Below are 20,975 nucleotides of genomic sequence, written 5' to 3' on the forward strand. Positions count from 1 at the left end.
CATACAAGGCCTTAGACAACCGGTAAACATGATTTAGGTATTTATGATTTTCAAAACTGGGTGGTTGTTCTACATATACTTCCTCATTAATACAGCCATTTAGAAAAAAGTTTTTAACATCCATTTGAAACAATTTAAAATTTTTAAAAGCGACATAAGCAAGTAGCATACGAATGACTTCTAACCTAGCAACAGGAGCATATGTTTCATCAAAGTCAATCCCCTCCTCCTGATTATAACCTTGGGCAACTAGTCTACCCTTATTCCTAGTTACTACCCCATTCTCATCTTTCTTATTTCTATATACCCATTTGGTTCCAATAATTGTATGATCATTAGGCCTAGGAACGAGGGTCCACACTTTGCTTCTTTCAAATTGATTAAGTTCTTCTTGCATGGACATCACGCAAGACTTATCTTCTATAGCTTCTTTAATATATTTAGGTTCTTTTTGGGACAAGAAAGTAGAATGACTCACTAGGTTTTTCAAGGAGGATCTTGTGGCTACACCACGGGAAGGTTCACCCATGATTTGATCTATAGGATGGTTTGTAATAAATTTCCAATCTCTAGGAAGCTCCTGAATTTCATTCCCATTATTATTATCTTCAGATGATTTATCATTTACTCCTGAATTTTCACTTGCATTGTATTCAATAGACAATTTATCTAAGCATTTCCTAATATCAATATCATCTTCATTATTTTTCTTAGAAAATGGATTAGATTTATCAAACACAACATGGATAGATTCAATGATAGTCAATGTTCTTTTATTGAAAACCCTATATGCTTTACTATTAAGAGCATAGCATAGGAAAATGCCTTCATCAGATTTAGAGTCAAATTTTCCTAGATGTTCATTATCTCTAAGCACAAAGCATTTACAACCAAAAACATGAAAATAGGAAATATTAGGTTTATGGTTGTTCTACAATTAATAAGGGGTTTTATTAATTGACGGTCTAATCAACACCCTATTCATGACATAACAAGCAGTATTTATGGCCTCGACCCAAAAATATTTAGGTAAGTTATGTTCATTCAACATAATTCTACCCATTTTTTGTAATGACCTATTCTTTCTTTCTACCACCCCGTTTTGTTGAGGTGTCCTAGGTGTAGAAAAGTTATGTGATATGCCCTCTAAGTCACAATAATTTTCTATGCCCTTATTATTAAATTCAGTGCCTCTATCACTTCTTATATGAGTTATCTTATATCTTTTTTCATTTTGAATTCTCCTACAAAGCTTGGTAAACTGTTTACATAATTCATTTTTATGTGCAAGAAATAACACCCATATAAACCCAGAAAAGTCATCTACAATTACAAAAGCATATGATTTACCATCAAGATTTTGCACAGAATTAGGACCAAACAAATCCAAGTGAAGCATTTCAAGTGATCTAGTGGTAGATATGAATTTCTTTTTCTTAAAACTAGATTTTGTTTGCAGCCATTTGACATGCATCACAAATTTTATCTTTTACAAATGAAATTTTAGGCAAGCTTTTTATTATTTCTTTTCTAACAAGTTTTGATAACAAGTCCATGCTAGCGTGTCCTAAGCGCCTATGTCATAACCAACTAACTTCATTTACAGCAGAAAAGCAAGTTACTTGTTGTGAAGCTAAGTTATCAAAAGAAGTAGTATAAACATTTTCATGACGATCGGCAATAAAAAGAACTTTGTGATCTAATTTATTTTCAACTATGCATTTATCATTTTCAAATGATACCTTATATCCTTTATCATACAATTGACTTATGCTTAGTAAATTATGCTTCAGCCCATCAACCAATAAAACATTATCAATAGTAAAGGAAGAATCCTTAGCACACTTACCTACCCCGATGATGCGTCCATTTGCATTGTCATTGAATGTCACATATCCTCCATCCTTGGGAATGATTGATGCGAATTTTCCCTTGTCACCAGTCATGTACCGTGAGAACCCCCTATCCAGGTTCCACCTGCCCTTGGAGGAGGATGATCTCAAACACACCTGCAAAATAGACTAAGTAACTGATGTTGGTCCCCAAATTTTGTTAGGTCAACGGGGGTTAGTAGCTGGATCACCCTTAACTACCCAAACTTTCCTAATTTTTGCATGTTTGTTCCTAAGTGGACAATCAAATTGAATATGGCCAATTTGTTTGCATTTAGAACATTTCATTCTACACTTAGGATCTTTAGGAGGGACATGAGATTTTGACTCACATGTGAAATGTCCTAAGTAAAGATTAGGTCGTCTAACATTTTTAACACCATTAAAACCTAGACCCTGTTTACTTAAGGAATTCCTTTGGGCATCAAGTAGTTTTTCAAAATAACGTTTGCTCTCAGTGAATTTAAAAATAATTTTGGAATTATCCTCCAATTTTCTCTCAAGTTCAGCAATAGTCACATCTTTTTCTTTCAAAATAGAAGCATGAGAGGTTTTTGCAATACCAAACAATTTTGACCAATTTTCACATATCTTTTTCAAATCATCATTTTCTTTGGTCATTTTACTCAACAGTTTAGATACATGAATATATTCAAATTGTAATTCTCTAAACGTAGGCATGCAATCAGAATCACAATCATCAGATGAATAATATGTAGATAAGGAACAGGAGGACGATACCTCATCATCATGTGCCATCAGACACATATTAGCAACCTTTGTGTCGCTGTAGTTTGAGTCTGAGTCACTGCTGCTTAATTTATCCACCGAAGTACTTGCTTTTATGGTTTTATTCATTTTCTTAGCCTCCTTTGTTAGTAGCGGGCAGTCTGGTTTAATGTGCCCGACTTTGTTGCAATTGTAGCATATGAGAGCAATTGATTTTTCTTTTCTTTTGCTAGACTCTCCCTTCTCAGATGTAACTCCCTATATTTTTTGTATGACTTTCTATTCTTCCTAAAGAATCTGCTAAATTTTCTAGTTAGCATTGCCATATCATCATCAGTGTCAGGTTCGCTGCATTCACTATAAGTGTTAGTGGAGGTTTTTAATGCACTCACTTTCTTCGCCCTATTGTATTAATTGAATCTCTAATTTATGGCTAATTCATAGGTGATCAGGGAACCTATCAATTCATTTAGAGTCATGGCCTTAAGGTCTCTACCCTCAGCAATGGTTGTAGCCTTGGCTTCCCAAATAGGAGGCAAGTCTCTAAGGATCTTCCTAATCATCTCATATGTGGGATAGGTCTTACCTAATGTATGCAGTGAATTTATGATGTGTGTGAATCTAGTGTACATGCTCTGAATGGACTCACATACATTCATCCTAAAGGCCTCACACTCACTAGTCAACATATCTATCCTACTGTCTTTCACATCCCTAGTACCCTCATATGTGACTTCTAGCTTATCCCAGATTTCTTTTGTGGTAGAACATGCCATTATTCTATTAAATTCATTTACATCAAGACTACAATATAGAATGTTTATAGCAGTGACATTTAAACTAACAACTTTTATATCATCATCATCATATTCTTCCTCAGTCTTAGGAACTCTAGTTGCACCCTCTGTTTTCATTAGGACATATTTTCCCTTAGAGATGATCCTCCACACCTTTCAATCAGTATTTTAGAGGTAGATGCGCATCCTCTATTTCCAGAAGGTGTAATTAGCACCACTGAAAATTGAAGGTCGTGTGGAAGATGGTCCCTTAGGGAAAGGGGTCATGGAGCTATGAGCCATATATGATCTTTTGCAAAATAACTACTTGTTTATACTACATGGCTCTGATACCAATTGTTAGCTTTACCGTGATCTCAAGAGGGGGGGGTGAATTGGTACTTTTAAAATTTGTGCCCTAGGTGAGTATCTTAACAACAGTATATTCACAACACTATGGTCAATCTAGTGTAAATAAAATAAATCAATTATAATATGTACCAGAAATTAAATAAAGCAATTTTAATTAACTATGCATGCACCAAAAAGTAGTAAAGGAAAGTGATACGCTGAAAGGTTATCGAGGTTCAGCAAATTGCCTATGTCCCCGCCTTGACTAACAAGTACAAGGATTACCACTATATTTGCTCACTTTAGCGGGTGGAGCGGCACTTAAACAAACCAGGTCAATTAGCACATATCTGACCTTAACCTTTACAACTAATCCTTACCGGGCCAAATTACCGCCCCCTCAAGCCACGCCTAGAAACACTTAGTAATTTCATAACAATGAAATTGGTATAGTGATTATGCTTTCATGTAAAGCAGATGTGTACCCAATCTAAGCAATCACATACACCACCAAATGATACAACGAAGTAAACTCAATGTGGTCTTAGATATCTACTCTCAAATAGTTATATGATCGTTGTAATGAGTGTGTGAGAGTGTAAAGAATTTGATCTTTGTATCACAAAATATGTTCAATCTAAATGCTCAAACAAAGATATTAGCAACACTTTAGATATCTCAACCAGTAGTTTTTCTTAACATATAAAGCTTAAGAGATGTATAGATTTGGTTTGCAAAAATGATTTGTTCTTTGTGTTCAATGAGTAATATTGCTCAAGGAATATTGCAGCAAAGATCTTTAACACATAATCAAATATCTCTTCAAAGATTTCTCAAAATGAAATACACTAGATATTTGAAAATAATTTGAAAGTATTTAAGCAACCAAAATCAAATACGAACTTCTTAAGGTATTACAATAATTGTGCAATACTCAGAAGCTCAAATAAAGTCTTCTTAAGATAGACTTATTAATAAAATCTCCTAAGAACACTTGAGGTTTTGGTCTCAAATAAAATAATTTCAAGTAAGCACAATCTTGAGAGAGCAAACCTTATAGAACAATCAACACTCAAATCAAACTTACAAAGGATTTTTGGCAATATGGCAAGGTAAGAATGAGTGTAGGAATATTTAGAAGTAGGAGAGAGTGATTTTGAAATTCAGAGAAAAATCTCTTATTGAGTTTGCTAATCTTGTTACTAATCATTCCAAATGAAGGGGTATATATAGACTTCCCCCTGATTATGATCGTTAAGGACACACATGGAATTATTATAAAAGTTTTAATATTATTTAATTAAATTAACCCCATTTAAAAATATTAACCGTGGTAAAATATTTGGGGCAACCCGAGAGCACCAGTTGACCGAGGCAAGTTTGTTTAACCTAGTTGCTTGAAACTTGGTCGACCGAGCATTTGTTGAACTACTAGTTCGGTCAACCGGACATGGAAGTCCAAGGTTGATTTTCCATTTTAGCGCGGTTCGGTCGACTGGGAACTTTTTGAACTATCTAGTTTGGTCGACCAGACCGTTGAGTTCTCACACGTAGGAACTCGGTCGACTAGAGCGTTGTCATTCATTTTGGGCACGGTTGACCAGAAGGTCAAAATGTTGACTCCTAGGGAGTTCGGTCGACCGGGTATAAATGAACTGGACAAGTTCGATTAACCGGGCTGTGGTTAATCAGTTGACCCGGCATTGGTTCGGTCGACCGGGAGAAATTTGTATTAACAAGTACGGTCGACCGAATGTGCACATTTAGTGCATTTCATTATTTTTTAAGCATGCAATCACCCTATTCAAATGACCATTCATATATATATATATACATGTGTGAGTGTCCTAGGGTCATTTCTAGGTTCTTTTTAGTTTGAGCTTACTTATCAAATCATGTAGGTGATACATGTGATTATTACAAGCCAGAGAGCTTATTTACTATTATAGACCCTTTAAATAATAATGAAATAAAATACAACATACCTATTTACTATTACAGACCCTTTAAATAATAATGAAATAAAATACAACATATATTGAGTCTTCAGCTTCAATTCCTCTTTGTGCTATTATTATGATTTTGCAATTAGAATACCTGCACATAACCTCAAGCATGCATCAAATACAATAGGTATTTGTCATTATCAAAACCGGGCATGACCAACAATGTAGCAGTTAAAAACAATATACTCATATAAAGTTAACTAGCAGGTACAATTCAGAGTTAGTGTAGCCATATAATTTCGAGTATAAATAGGTGAAATCTCGAGGCATGTGTAATGTGTGTGACTCATTACACCGAAGATACCAGTGGACACCTACAGAACAGTCGTTTTGACTCGACCTAACTAGTATATCCTAAAAAACACTAAAAAAGAATGGGTTCACTCGTCATATGTGAGGAGGAGTGTCGCAATCAAACATCCCACATATTATGAGGAACAAACACTAAATGTATGGAATGAACTAGTCTGGAAAGGATCTAGCCTATTTGTGAGGTGTTGGGTCCTTCACCCTAGCATCTTCTCACATACTCGCCATATCCAATCAAGACCACCCTAAATCAACTTATTCACAAACCAGATGTGAATACATTTGAAACATTAAGCAATTGAAGAGTCTTCATATGTGGAGAACATGTGTCGTGTACTTGACTTTTTGTGGTAGTTGTGTGGAAGAGGTATTAAATTTTTTTTTCTCATTCTGGTGCAATTCTAGTTCTTTTTTTCTTTCCTCTACTCATTCTTTAGTTTCTTTCTTTTCATAGTCAATTAGGACAATCATTACACTTCTTTTGCTGTCTTCATACCACCCATGTGAAATAAGTTCGAACAGTAGTCCATGAACTATGTCTATATCTTGGAGTGGCTCAGTCTTCACATATTGAGTAGGCTACAAGACTTAGGTTTCTATCTCCTCGCTAGATGTCACCTCTAGGCTAGCAAGTCAAAAATTGAGACTAGTGTGCAAAGAGTATCCAAAAAAAAAAAGGAAAGTTGAGTTTCATCAACTCTAAACTGATGTTAAAAACTCAAAAGAACGATAAATGACTCAACAATACCTCACAAGGTGTTATAATCGTCACGGGCGCTCTCTTAGTGCTCACAAGGAACCCTAAGTGCTATAAGTCACATGAACGTGTATTTTCAGCCTTATGAGATACCATGTAAATACAAAAGTTTATATAGTTACATTAAAACGAATGAACTACTAGTCAACGTACATAAAGTTACAATTCCTAGATTAGCCATATAAATAAAACTGCACATAAGCAACCCACTATACAACTTAAGTGTAACTCCTGAGTTATATACAAGTATGTAAAGGGTATGAATCTGTGTTAATCATGGCCTAATCATCCATATTCAATTTTTATTTTTTATTTTTTATTTTTTTTCTTTCAATGTAATTTCTTATCCCCTCTTCCCCAACTAAAGTGGAACATTGTCCTCAATGTGAAAGCATAAGGGAAATAGAAAATATGTGCACGAAGGAAGTGGAGCGTACCCGGGTACAAAAGTAAAGGAAAAGAAAAACTGAAACTAAGGAAAAATATCCCTGAAAATTAACTAAAAATATAAATAAAACAAGGTAAAGCAAAATGAAAAGAAAGGAAAGAAAAACATCACAGTTCGTCTAGCGGAGGCTCTAGAGGAATTTCATCTCGTGGGTGCAGGTCTATAAATTGAACCGGTGAGTTTCCAAATTTGAGTCGCCACAATGAATCTGTCTTGTTACCTGCACAAAAATTAGCCTCAAATAAATCAATACGTTTTAAGGTACCAGACAAAACATGTGCAGATTGCCTTCCTTGTTTTAACAAGAAAGGATCTTTGTTTAGTATATTTTCTAGGAAATTCGCTTCTTTAAGAGCCGGTCTTTGAGGCAAAGTTGTCAGAGCAGTTACCTTTGGTTCTTCAAAAGCATCAACATTAAAATCTTTACCCGGTTCATTTAAATGTTCACCATTCTGCTCACTCTCTTTATTAGGTGTACCCATCACCTTACCTCTACGGGGATTTTCTTCAACATTGCACTCCTTGACATTTACTCTAGTAGGGAGTGATGGTTCCACGACAGTCAATATGTGAGGGTAAGGTACCTCAGGTTGGTACTCCTTACTGGTATTGGTCTCCATGTTAACTGACTTCTTCAATTTTGGGTTCGCTTCCTCTGATTTTTATTTGACCTCATCTATCTTAGTTGTAACTTTAGGTGTCGGGACAACTGTTGGTCTGTCAGTGAGTATCTTAGGTTGGGGAACTTCTTTTCGAATTCTCGAAGTAATAATAGCCTTCGCTGTCTCAAGAGGAACATTATGTATTTGTTGCTGTTGGTGCTAGTATTCTTGAGGATTAGGCTGAGGTTCTACCAAAAATTCCCCTTTTTCTAAGATATTCAACTGTGTGCTCATCTCATTAATGGTGTCCTGCAATTCATTTATGACCTGAGTGTACTGATTGTTTGTTATGACTTGAATCTGCATAAATTACTGAAAGACATCCTCAAGAGACTTCTCTTATGGAGCAAGTGCTGCATTAGATTGAAATCCTGAAGGTGCATAGCTCTGAGAGATCTGTTGTGACTGATACTGATGTTGAAAGGTAGCCTAATGATATGACGACTGATAAGGGATTGCATAGGATTGGGAATGTTGATTCCAAAGTTGTTTTGTACTAATCTCCTTTTCCAACTCCATAGCAACCAATATTCTGGTAAGGTCAGCGAGACATGCCTCAATATCAAAATCATCTTTCAAATTAGACCACTCTCCACCATGTATTGCTCTCAATGGTTGAGTTGCAATTGGTCTTCTATCAATCCTAGTGTTCCACTCCTTAGCATTTTCAGATAAATGATCTAGAAAACTCAATGCCTTATCAGGCTCCTTGTCGAAGAAATTTCTTGAACACATAGTATGAATGAACTACTTCGATTTATGAGTCAACAAAGTGTAGAAATAGTTGACCAGACACTAGTATTCAAATCCATGGCGGGGACACATATCAATTAGATCTCTAAATCTCTCCCAGATTTCATAATATGTCTCATCAACTCCTTGCATGAATTGACTGATCTGTTCCTGAAAAAATTGGGTTCTCTGTAAAGGAAAAAATTTATGCAGAATTCATTTTGTATATTTGCCCAACTAGAGATAGAATTAGACCTAAGAGAATTAAACCACGTCTTAGATTTTTTCTTTCAATAAAAAAGGAAATAAACGCAATCTAGTTGCCTGATACTAGCAATCCCATCTATGAATGTAACACATGCAAAACTCAAAATCAGTTAAATGCTTATACGAATTTTCACACTTCATCCCATAAAATTGAGGTATCACAAATATCATTCCAAGCTTAATGTTAAAATTCTATGTATTCTCACGCAATATGATGCAAGATGGTTGTGTGGTTCGTGTGGGCTGTAAAAAATCCATAAGCGTGCATGGTGCAAGTGTAATCATTTTTTCTTCAAAACTCTTTTTTTTCTTTTTCTTTTTTATGAGAAATTAAAATAACAGGAAAAACACTAGTTTGAAACTAAAACTGACATTTCCCAGCAACAGCGCCAAAAACTTGACTCACTCGAAAAATGAGCAGCTCGGAAGCTATCTTAAGTATATGGGTTCAGTTGTGTAATAATTAGCCCAAGAGTCAGATCGTCTCCTAAGTATAGGAGTTCAGTCGTATAATAATTAGTCCAAGGGTCAGATTGTCTCCTTAGGGAATGCAGTCTAATTCCAAATTTCATGTAATTCTAACAGAAAATAAGAAACAAAGGGGTTACTGAACATAGTTTTGATTCAGATTTTCTAGGATGCTTAAGATTTTTTTTTTGATGAATCAAAACAAGGTGAAATTAAAATTAGGAATCCTAACACGCACTAAATTTAACAATGAAAGACGAAAATCCTACGCTTAAAATTCCGGACAAAAGCCTAAAGATTAAAATTTTACTATGCAATTCAAGTATGCAACTCTAAAAAAACTCAATCGAACACAACTCAAACAAAAATTAAATTTCAATGCAATCAATAACGCGAACCAAAATTAACTCTTTAACAATTAAGCTATTAACGCAAACACGATAAAAATTCAAACTTTAATTAAAATGAGATTAAAATAATTAAAACCTAACAAAAGTTAAATTCTAGGGAAGACAACCATTTTAATTCCTAAAAACAATATATTTTTTTCCCTTTTTTTAGAGATTAAACTGAACTTTAATGCAAAAAAAAAAGAAGCAAAAATTAGCTCTAACAATAATATTAAATAAGAGGCAAAAGAAAATAAATAAGCTTTAATAATAATACCCAAACAAAGATTTAAAAGTTCAGCTTTAAGTGAAACTCAATTGAAAACTAACAATATTCATTTAAGTAATTAAAAGCAAGAATAATAAGAGAGAGAGAGAGAGAGAGAGAGAGAGAGAGAGAGAGAGAGAGAGAGAGAGAGAGAGAGAGAGAGAGAGAGAGAATGAGAGAGAGAGAGAGAGAGAGAGGAAGAGAGAGAAAGAGAGGAGTATTGTGTGGCTGGTCGTGAGTGTTGAAACAAAAACAATAGCCTCGGTTGATGGCTGAACAGCTAGGAGGCTTTAGGTTGGTAGCACCTTCGGGTCGCTCAACAGTAACGCAGCAACAAGAGAGCAGCAGCAGTGGTAGGAGGCCTCAGTTTGTAGCACACAACAGCACAAAAATAGCACGTAAGGGAAAAAGAAGCAAGGACATCATGGGCAGCAGGAGCATGGAGGAAAGGAATAAGAGAGAGTGGACTGAGGAGGAGGAAGAGAGAGGAAGAAGAAGAAGAAGAAGAAAAGAAAACAAGAGAGGCAAATAGTTAGAGAGAATGAGAAAAGAATAGGGAAGAGAAGAGTGAAAAAAGAGAGGGAGAGTTCGAGAGGGGAGGCTAATTGGGAAAAGAAAAATAAATATACAAGTTGAGAATCCCCAAGACCTACGCCCTACGCACAAGGGAGGAGGACCCGACTGTATGGTTGGGTCAAGTCAACCCAATATTATATATTCTTTTCTTTATTTGTTTCTTCCTTTTTATTTTTCTTTGTTTTCCAGTGAACAAGCCCGATTTTGACCATCCTAAAGCCCGTATCTCTCAAAACTCAAAACACGAAAATTGTAGAGCACTTTCTCATATTTTCACAGCATTTTGAATCAACTCGATCAGTATTCGGATGGGAGAATTATGCCCAAATTTTGAAGTACCATCGGCTTTAACGTCCATAACTTACCCTGTAATAATAAAATACCAAAAATTCATAAATTATTGAATAAAATCCAAATATTATAAATAGAGTGCAATGTTAAAATATTGAGCATAATTAGGTATTTAATTAAAATTAAAATCTTTAATGCATGAATTTAAATACCTAATTACGCAATTTTGATGCGTAATCAGCAATGAATGATGTGAGATAGCTTTTAATATTTCTGAGCCATATTTTTCTAAGTGAAGTGGCTTCCCCTCAGATTATGCAATCACTTGACCATGTGATGCAAGTATTTTAAAACTTATAAATACATCGCATGACGAAGAATTATTATTTAAGCTCATTTCATGCAAATTTGACTTTAAAAGAAATCCCCCTTTTGAAATAATCAACAAGTGTTTTGGGGATACAATTTTCTACAAAATATTGAATTTAAGTCCACTAAAAAGATTGAAATAAATTAGAAACACAACCTAAGTTTAAAATGTTTAGTTTTTATAAATAAAAAAAAAACATAGGATGTGTGTAGTGAATTTGGAAAAATTTTGGCAACATTTCGTCTAAAAATATAACTTTCCTATGAATACCTGCCTATTACAAATCATTTAAACACATGCACAAGCTTCATATATTTCAAATTAATTTGAGCTAAATGCAAGTAGTTTAAAATTCAAAAACAGATTTTGCATGCACATCCAACAATATTTTAGCAAGAGTTTGAAAATTTTGGGAAAATGTCAAATGAAAATCTGGCAGCATGCCATCTATAAATAGGACATCTGCCATATACACTAGCATAAAAAGGATTCAAGCAAACAGTATATCATCTAGTTTTGAGCATGCGAGAACCTAACATATCTACCAACAGGCAATACACATCAAATGCATCCGCTATGCAGGAGGCATCAATCAGGCAAACATAATAATCAAAGAAATTTTTTAAAAAAAATACATGCAAGCCATCATATATAGACTGAAACCAATCACCAAAAAATAGTAAATATACGTATCTGTGTGTGAGTGTGGTGAGAATGTAAAGAAAAAAAGAAAAAATAAAAGTTGTATAGTTATTACAGACCTATACGTATGTATGTAAGAGATAAGATGGATAAGATATAAAAGCAACTGATCTCTAAGGCCTCCTCTAGGTCTCTCCATCATCATGATCATCCTCATCATCACCGCTCACCTCCATCTACTCCTCACCATCATCCTCCTCATTCATCTCCCTCAAATGCTTATCGAGGATATGGAAGTTCGCCTTTGTCATAGATTGGAACTCTGTGAACTAGACGTAAAATCCAGAAAGCCTCGCTTGGGATGAGGAGGCCTGCTCCCTGATCTCGCTCTGGATAGAAGTCCTAAACTCACCAAAGGACGCAGTGAGACCAGTGATAGCTGCCATAATCTCAACATTGGATGGCATGTGGGGCTGCTCCTGAGGAATCTCCCAAGGCCCTGGTCCTCTCTGGAGTATGGTAGGCAACACATGTTGCCAGTCAGCTTGTAACCTATCAATTTTAGGGTAGTGGAGGAGAAGGTGTCTGTGCTCTTGATCTTTTTCAAAACTGCATATGGAGTTCTGGTGACTCTCTCTCTGACAAACATCCTAGACAGTATGCTCCCGTGTGGCAGTATGATCCTCTTGCCTACAGTCTTCACAAAAATTCACTTAAGGATCAGTCTTGGCAAGTCCAGCTTCTTCCTCATAAACAGGCACCATATCACGAAGTAGTCTAGGTATGAAACATGATCCCTAGACCCAAACTTCGGCAGGATATTGCACGAGATCAAATGGTGCATTACTTTAGCTTCAGCGTCAGTGACCTATAGCTGGGGCTGTGACTGAGATCAACGACTAGATTAGACATAACCAGATTCACGAAAGTACTTATAGTGAAATCCTGCTCGTTGATCCATGTTGAAACTGAGTCAGGGTAGTCAAAATCTCCTCTCTCGATATTGAAAGTCTCAGCCAGATACCCATCGTTGAACCGTATGTCAGTCTTAAAGACTCGAGAGTAGTATCCTTGGTTGTCCTACCCTATGTTGGCATAAAAATACTTGACAAGGATGGGGTATATACCCTTGGGTTGAAAACTAATGAATTCGTACCATCCCTGATATCTGAACATATCAAGCACATTATTAAAGTGGGTCTGCATGAATTCAATATCGAGGATTTTGCCTAGAATGGGCTCCTTGAGCCTAAAGACTTTCTCATACTTGATCCTCCTCCCTGGCGTAAGAAACCATTGCTCAAGAGCAATGCCGGATTATGCGCGCCTTTGATCTCTCGACATAGCTAGGAGTAGTTTTTATAAGGCAAAATAGGCTTGGAATGAAAGTGGGGTGTAGCTAGAAGAGATAAAGTACAATGAGCTCTCAAGAGAATGGAGAAAATGAAATTGTTTTCAAGAGCAGAAATATATATAGACCGCGGTTTGGTCGCCCGGTCCAACATTTTGTTGCCCGAACCATAATAATTACTCTAGATGTTGAGTCTGTTCGGTTGGCCAAACACTGGGTCGGTTGGCTGAATCTCAAAAGTATTTTCATATTTCAACCCTCGGTAGCTCGAATAAGCTTAGTTTATTTCAATTTGGTTGGCTAAACCAGGATTCGGTTGCCCTTAAATCCGTCCGGTCACTCGAACCATGTTTGGTGGCCTAAACAAGTTTCGAATTGGAATGTTCAGGCACCCGAATGTGGTCAAACATGCTGGTCAAACTTCATGTTGGATCGACCAAATAGTTTAAGCTGAAAATGGTTCAACCGACAGAACCAAGTCAAATTCTCCTCTTTTTACTTTTTCTTAATTTGTATGACCCCCTATGATTTAAAAACATGGCCTAAGGATTATGAAGTCCACCTATTCTAACCTATTGACACTTGGATCATTTTTAGGGTCAATGAGAGATGAAATCGGGTTTTCCTTTGACTCTCCACACTTGCTTCATTTTAACCCCTTTTCGTTTAAATGGGCAATCAAAGTTTGTGTGCCCCTTCTTTTTACATAATGCACAATAGGTATGGGTATAAAGATTGGAGGAGGTACTAGCATAATGATCGGACTCTCTCACGAAGTACCCCATGTACAGATTCTTCCTCTTTCTATTTCTAACTCCATTATATCCTATACCCTCCTTATCTAAAGTCATCTTTTGTGAACCTAACAACTTATTAAAGTTGTCTTTGCCTCTAGTGAACATATAGATGATCTTATCTTGGTCTTCATTGTGGTTGAGCAATACTGAATATGTCATCCTTGTTAACTGCATACTGGATGTTTGGTGAACTTATGCTTGCTACATGTGTGTATTCTTGAATATCCTTTTTGCTGATGTCAAAAGAGGGAGAATAAAGCAAAATATAGCATTTGTATTGAACAACATATTGAGAGAATTATATGTAGGTATACTTGTTGTGTATACTATTAGGAGAACTATATGTATATGGACTTGATGTGTGTACTATAAACTGAAAACAAATTGAAAATATGTGCTGATTGTATTATTGAAAAAAAATTGAAAATATGTGTTGATTGTATTGAAAACATACTTGTACTTGTATTTTCCTAAGGGGGAGAATATTGAAATTTTTTATTTGCATGATGATTATGCTTATTGTGAGCGGGGAGCGTTCTCAAGGCTACCTTATTTTGCTCTTTATTTGTCATCATAAAAAAGGGGGAGGTTGTTGGCCTAGCAAGGCTTAATGCTGGTTTTGATTATAACGAACAAATGATTCTAATTGTGCTTTCAAGTGATGTTTCAGATTTTATATCTTACAAGAAAAATGATAGCACAATGGGTCTTATTTAAAGCTTAAAAGCCATGAAGAAATGAAGATTGGCTAAAGCTTGGATGAAGTTAAAGTTTCAAGACATGAGGACTTAATTTTTATTTGATGTGCATTGTATTAGAAGTCTTATGTAAGTACTTCTCAATGTTAAGATTATGTATGAAGCTCATGGGATAAAATTGGACTTAGAGACCCATTTCAGAAACTCGGAAAATATCTTTTCAAGGTCACAATATATTTTCAAAAAGATTACAAATGAGTTTTGAAGCAATGAACATTGAATTTCACAAGAAACTGAACAAACTGGTTTATAATTAGTAAGTTCAGATGACCGGACTCTTGGGTTAGGTGACCGAATAGGTACTACCATTGTAAAAAATCCAGACAGTGTTGGTTCGGGCGACCGAACTAAATTTTTTAGGCGACTGAACAGGTTCAGGAGACCGAAGTCATAGTTCGAGCAACCGAAAGGCTACCACCTGTTTGAAATTCCTATTTCTTAAATGGTTTGGGCGACCGAGCTATTAGTTCAGGCGACTGAAGTTTGCGAGTTAAGTTATAAACATCACAATTTCTTACTGTTTTGAGAATTTTTTGTTTCCAAATTTTGAGCAAACGATCATATTTCAAAATCCACTATTTAAGGGTAACCCTAATCATGTTAGGGCAAAAAAATAAAAACTATATCACACAAAATCATATTGATTTTATCTCCTAAAGTTGTTGTGCATCGTTCATATTTCCCAACATTGATTTTTTGGTTTTTTGATCTTTGTTATCATATATATCAGTCTAGAAAACCTAGATTTGTCTTTTGCTTCATTACATCTTATTGTTGAGAGTAAACTTGTGATTTATACTTGTACAAATCCGCTCTTTTGAGAGAGTTTTTATCTTGTACAAAAATATGTTGTTGTATTGTTTTTGAACTTTCGATCTAGGGATAGAATAGAACAAGCAAGATGGTGTTCTTGCTTGATAGGTATCTCTACCTCCTGAAAATAGAGAGGGAACTCCACCTATTGAATGGAGAAAGTAAAGAAAATCCTCATAGTGGGTTGCTTAAGGCAAGGACGTAGGCAGGTTGCTGAACCTTGTAAAAAATATTGGTGTTCTTCTTTCCCTTTATCTCTTTAATTTTCCACACATAGTTATTAATTTTATCTATTGTGAATGAATCAAAATTGATCTGGGAATGGTATGAATGCTAAGGTTGATTTGTGAATATATTGAATAATTTAACTATCCATTGAGATTAAAAGTTGTTGTAGCTAAAAATTCATACTTGTTGTAATCTGTTGAAATTGTTTGATATTGATTAGTAAATTGTTCAAATATTACAAGGATAATATTTGTATGGTTAAATAATCTTGTGGCCAACATAAATTTGCTGAAAATAATATACCTTGTGGTTTGATTTTATATTTAGGATTGTTCATTGGTATAGTTGTTCACTGATTAGAATTCTGTGTTGATTGAAATAGTTAGAATACATGGTAATTAAGTTTTTAAAATTAATCAAGCTTTCGTGGGTTAAAATTTAAAAATACCCAATTCATCCCCCTATTGGGAGTATACCATCACTTTCAACTTCTTTATGTTAGTTGTTGATATCTAGACCAAAGACAGATGACCAATGCTTGACCAACAAATAAATCCTAAATTATAACCTTTGTGAATTAAGTTTCCACTTATTAGCCTTTGAGCCTAAACAAGTAAGTCGATTTCTTCTCTAGTCATAATAGAGGGTTTGAGGTCCTTAGTAAATAAGGATTCAATTGAGGTAATGACAAATGCCAAGATGAAGGCAAGCTATCTTTTAGCTATTGAAGTTTAAACAACATTATGATTTGTTAAGCTTAGTTGAGTCTATACATATACTTCTTGATCACTTGTCAAAGGGTCACCACACATGCTAGGGTAGTTTTGAGAATTTTAGTGAAAATAAAGGGCAAAAGGAAAAGAAGAACTGAAAAATTAAAAGGAAATAAAAATGAAAAGAAAAATAATGAATGAGAAAAATAAAAATAAAATGAAAGCTCATAATGAAAAAAGCAAAGGAAACGAAACAAGTTCTAAGTGGCAACTTAAAGGAATAGAATTTTGCAAACCCTCTTAAAGGTGATTACTTGACAAGTTTGAAGCCCTCATAAATGTGAACTTTGAGCCTTATAATCCATTTCTTATTTAGCACGTAAGCCTTAGCATATATTATGGTCCAAATAGAAGTCCTGACTAAATTGGTTCTTTGATTTTTATCTCAATTGAATCGTCCAAGTAAGACAAAGTATCCCAAATTATGTAAAAACTTGATCTTGAGTTGGGTACCATAGGTAGTTTATTGGCTTCATGCCACAAGTTTGGTCAAATCTACTTGAAGAGCATTAAATAAGGGTCCTTACATCAACGTGATTTTTAAGCCTAGTTTGTCATCTTTCTTAAGCCCTAAAACCTGGCTTACATTTTTTCTATGTCATTAAGGCCATCACTAGGGCAAAAATTCAGCACTAATACTTAAGGAATGGCATTGTTGCATACAAAGATTGATAGAACAATTGCATCACAACTTCAAACCAAGTTTGCAAAAGTAAAAGAACCTATAGCAAAACCAAGTGTTAGAAGTACACACTCTGAAGAGAAACTCCTAATGGGGTTTAACTATTGATGAAAGTTATAATGGCTTCAAAATTAGCCAAGAAAGAGACAAGAAAAAGAAAAAGAGAAAATGATAGAAAAAAAAATGAAGGAAGCGTTGAGCTGAAAACCTGAAAGGGTTATTCGATGACTTCTTATGAGGATGACATTTATTTTGATGGGTGTTCAGCAAACTGAGTTCTAGAATTGAGATTTTGTAGAGACACCCCAAGTTGGATTAGAGTCATTTCCACTAGATCAATTATTAGGATGTTATAGCCAAATATAGGTTTCATAATGCAAATTGATCACTAAGAATTTGCGTTATATTATTTTGTGGTTTGTTTTTATTCATTTTTTTTAGAAAATCATGAATTCACTCGAAAAGAAATAGACAATCACATGTGTTTCTCACCCATCAATAAAAGAAATTTTAGATTACATCTTGTCAAAAGGACACTCCACGAGAGTCTACAAGCTTGTAGGCTGTCACTGAACATACTCAAAATGAAAAAAAGATAGCTTAAATCAATATAGATTCATGATCGTACAATTGTAAAAGTGAAGACATAAGAAATTGCAACATTCTTGGAAGATTTGAAAGCAATAAAATAAACAGAGAAATGCCTTGTGGGAGCTACAATTGATCATTGCATCATTCGAAGATGAGTAGAAATTATCAATTTATGCATCAATAAATGTTGCATTTCACGCACCTTTCATTTGAAAAATCATTTTTAACAAAGCTTAAAGTCTTACGAACCAGCATTGGTCCACCTCTTCCATCTTTATTTTGTGTAGATTGAGTTAGTTATTTAAAGTTAATAATGTGTATGTAGAATGTGTCTTTGACCTAGTGGTTTATCTTTTCATTCTCCCGACGTAGTTCCAAGTCGCTATAAGTATATAGTTGAACTTGAGGCATTTGTTGATATTCATGATAAGAGTGTAAATTTGGGCACTTGTCAATAGGTTTTTGGGGGTGTTGAGTACCATAGTTAAGAGACTGCTGCTATTGGGTCTATGTGCATGCAAATCTGCACCCAAAAAAAATAAAAGATGTGTACACACACGCAAATATATATATATATATATATACCACGCATATAATTGCTCTTTACTTTATTTGGCAGTGTTGCATGTAATGAATGAAACCAAAAAAAAAAAAAAAAGGAAAATAAAGAAAGAGTTGCCTGCCATATCATGTACTACGTATGTGTATGCATTCTGTCAACAAGATTCTTCGGCTAGGGGGTCTTAGGGATTAGGGGCCGAACCACTGTCTCCAGCTCCTCAAAATCTTGCTTCAAGGCATCAACCTATCCACAAAATAATCAGACAAATATGACTGCAAAAGAAGCAAAAAGGAAGAGAGAGAGAGAGAGAGAGAGATGGAAAAGCTTGGTTGGAACCTTGTGAATGAAATCTTGAGTGAGATGAGCATCTTTAGCAGTCTCTCTGGACACATGTTCTACAAATAAAGCGGCTTCTTTGAGTTTGCCATTATCAGGGAGCTTCTCTGCTGCCTCTGCAGACACCTTCTCTGCCACTGTTGCTGCCTTTTCTACTATCTCTGCCACTCTTTCTACCTCCTCAGCCACCATCTCCACCTCTCCTGAAAATTATAACAGCCCAAATATTTCATCCTCTAATTAACCCACAATTATTTATTAATTTGTACAAATTAAAATATTCTTCTCATCATCATGGCTAGGTATCTATACAATGATACGAACAAATCGATCCCAAGACCCTGCTCTGTTGAGATACTCTGCATTAAGATTTAGTTGCATGCGACGTGGGAAAAAACCTTGGAAAGGTTAGGTTGAGTAGTTTGGTTCTAAGTTTGAAGTATATAGCAGAAAGTTGTTTTTGTAACATGTAGCAGTAGAAGTAGTACTAGTTGATGGAAAATTGGAAATATACATAGATAGACATACCTTCTAACTGTTGCAATTTTCTCCACTTTGAATTCCAAAAAGGTAGCAGCAGAGATAATACAATGCCGAAAACCCATCTTGCCCTGCATGATCGTACATAACATCATAATTATACATACATATATATATATATATATATATAGAGCGAGAGAGAGAGAGAGAGAGAGAGAGAGAGAGAGAGAGAGAGAGAGAGAGAGATCATAATAATTTGTTAGAACTTGTTAATTTACGTGAATAGAAATTAATGAAATTTCGTACCAAGCAGAGAAGCTGGGTTTGGGAGGTACTGGCGGAAGTGGGGCTTCAATTTTCCCCAAGTTTTCCTTCACCCTACAGTTAAAGGACATTAAGAACTTATTCATCAAATTGAAGTTCAAAAGAAATAAGAGAAAAGAAAAAAACACACGCGCGCAAAGAGACAGACATATATTGATGAGAGAGAGAGAAAGAGAGAGAGGGAGAGAGATTGAATATGTGAAAATTTATCACTTAGTAGATGAGTCAGGTTTGGTGGAAGCTCTTTTGTGGAAAAATGATGAACCATATCGACGGAACACAGCCACCGGAACTTGATGGGGACAGGCACTCATGATGTGTTGAGAAAAGCCTCTGCCGTTAGGAGTGGGGCAGCCCCCAAACCGCCGCAGCACCTGCAGGAAATCTTTGAACTTGTGATCAGAAGCGAACAAGCCTCTCTTCACAACTGACATTTCCGATCACCCCCCACAAGCTGAAAATTAAAACACGGCAGGCCCCTGCACCTTCCAACTAAGATTTTTTTTCTATTTGTCCCTTTTGAGTTTTTCATCTTGTTATACGAAGTGTATTGGATATATATCATCGTGCACATGTTCTGTGGTAAGGATTTGAATGCATGGCATTTGCGTGCGGGGCATTGTTCAGTATAAACGGACACTAGAAGTTAAAGCTTGAAATTTTAAGATCGCCGAGCACGCCAAGGGATGGAGTTAGAACACTTTAAGCCAAGGTTTCCTCCCAGCAAAAGGCTAATAGCTAGGAGGTAGGTGTGCGTGTGCGCGTGTTCCTTGCAAGTCACAGCTTCATGCGCTTTCAAAGGCTCCGGAGTTTGCTTATCTTAGGTTTCATTCCTCACTGTAGCAATTATAAATTTTGATGTTGTTGGTATTCACTATTCAATAAATCAATGACCATGTATATTCTAAAATTTTAGTGATGTATAAAGTCAATTTTTATTCATTAATATGTTTGGAATTAAAAAAAAAAAAATTTATTTCTTATTTCCCTAGATAATCAAATATAGAAAGAGGATTATTTTGAATTTTATTTTTCTTTCCCTAATAATTTCGAAGTTGCAATTGAAGTCTCATGTTCTTGAGGTTCCACAAATTTAATAGAGGGTTCAGAATTTATAAAATATTTGAATCATACAATAAATATGATTTTCTAAAATTATCATGAATAACTTCTTGTGTTTTGTGTTGTTTCATTTCCACCTTAAATTTATGAAAATATCATATTCATTGCTACACCTTTTTTAAACTTACTAATATATTTAAATTTAGTAGACATTTTCCACACCAATCTAAGACATCCAATACAGTATTGATGTCCTTTATTTGCTTACAATATTTTTGACAAATG

The 20,975-nt window shown here is 35.2% G+C and overlaps 1 protein-coding gene across 2 annotated transcripts; it reads right to left on the reverse strand.

Moving 5' to 3' along the window:
• Positions 1–18,474: 18,474 nt before the first annotated feature.
• LOC131164295 (uncharacterized) lies at positions 18,475–20,158 on the reverse strand. 2 transcript variants are annotated; one of them, XM_058121381.1, is made up of 5 exons: positions 19,842–20,158; positions 19,611–19,682; positions 19,353–19,435; positions 18,825–19,027; positions 18,475–18,731 (listed from the first exon to the last, which is right to left on the reverse strand). In XM_058121381.1, the coding sequence occupies exons 1-5, from the start codon at positions 20,060–20,062 to the stop codon at positions 18,660–18,662; spliced, it is 651 nt and encodes a 216-aa protein (XP_057977364.1). In that variant the 5' UTR covers positions 20,063–20,158; the 3' UTR covers positions 18,475–18,659. The 2 variants fall into 2 exon arrangements, with proteins under 2 accessions (XP_057977364.1, XP_057977363.1); XM_058121380.1 differs by having other exon boundaries at positions 18,475–19,027; positions 19,842–20,128.
• Positions 20,159–20,975: the final 817 nt, after the last annotated feature.

The sequence above is a fragment of the Malania oleifera genome, chromosome 9 (assembly GCF_029873635.1).
Source record: "Malania oleifera isolate guangnan ecotype guangnan chromosome 9, ASM2987363v1, whole genome shotgun sequence".
Taxonomy (NCBI): domain Eukaryota; kingdom Viridiplantae; phylum Streptophyta; class Magnoliopsida; order Santalales; family Ximeniaceae; genus Malania; species Malania oleifera.

Coding starts and splice junctions, on each gene's coding strand:
- LOC131164295 (XM_058121380.1), bottom strand. CDS start 20,062: ATGTCAGTTGTGAAGAGAGGCTTGTTCGCTTCTGATCACAAGTTCAAA. Junction 19,436..19,610: donor AAACCCAGCTTCTCTGCTTG/GTACGAAATTTC, acceptor ACGATCATGCAG/GGCAAGATGGGTTTTCGGCA. Junction 19,028..19,352: donor AAAATTGCAACAGTTAGAAG/GTATGTCTATCT, acceptor TATAATTTTCAG/GAGAGGTGGAGATGGTGGCT.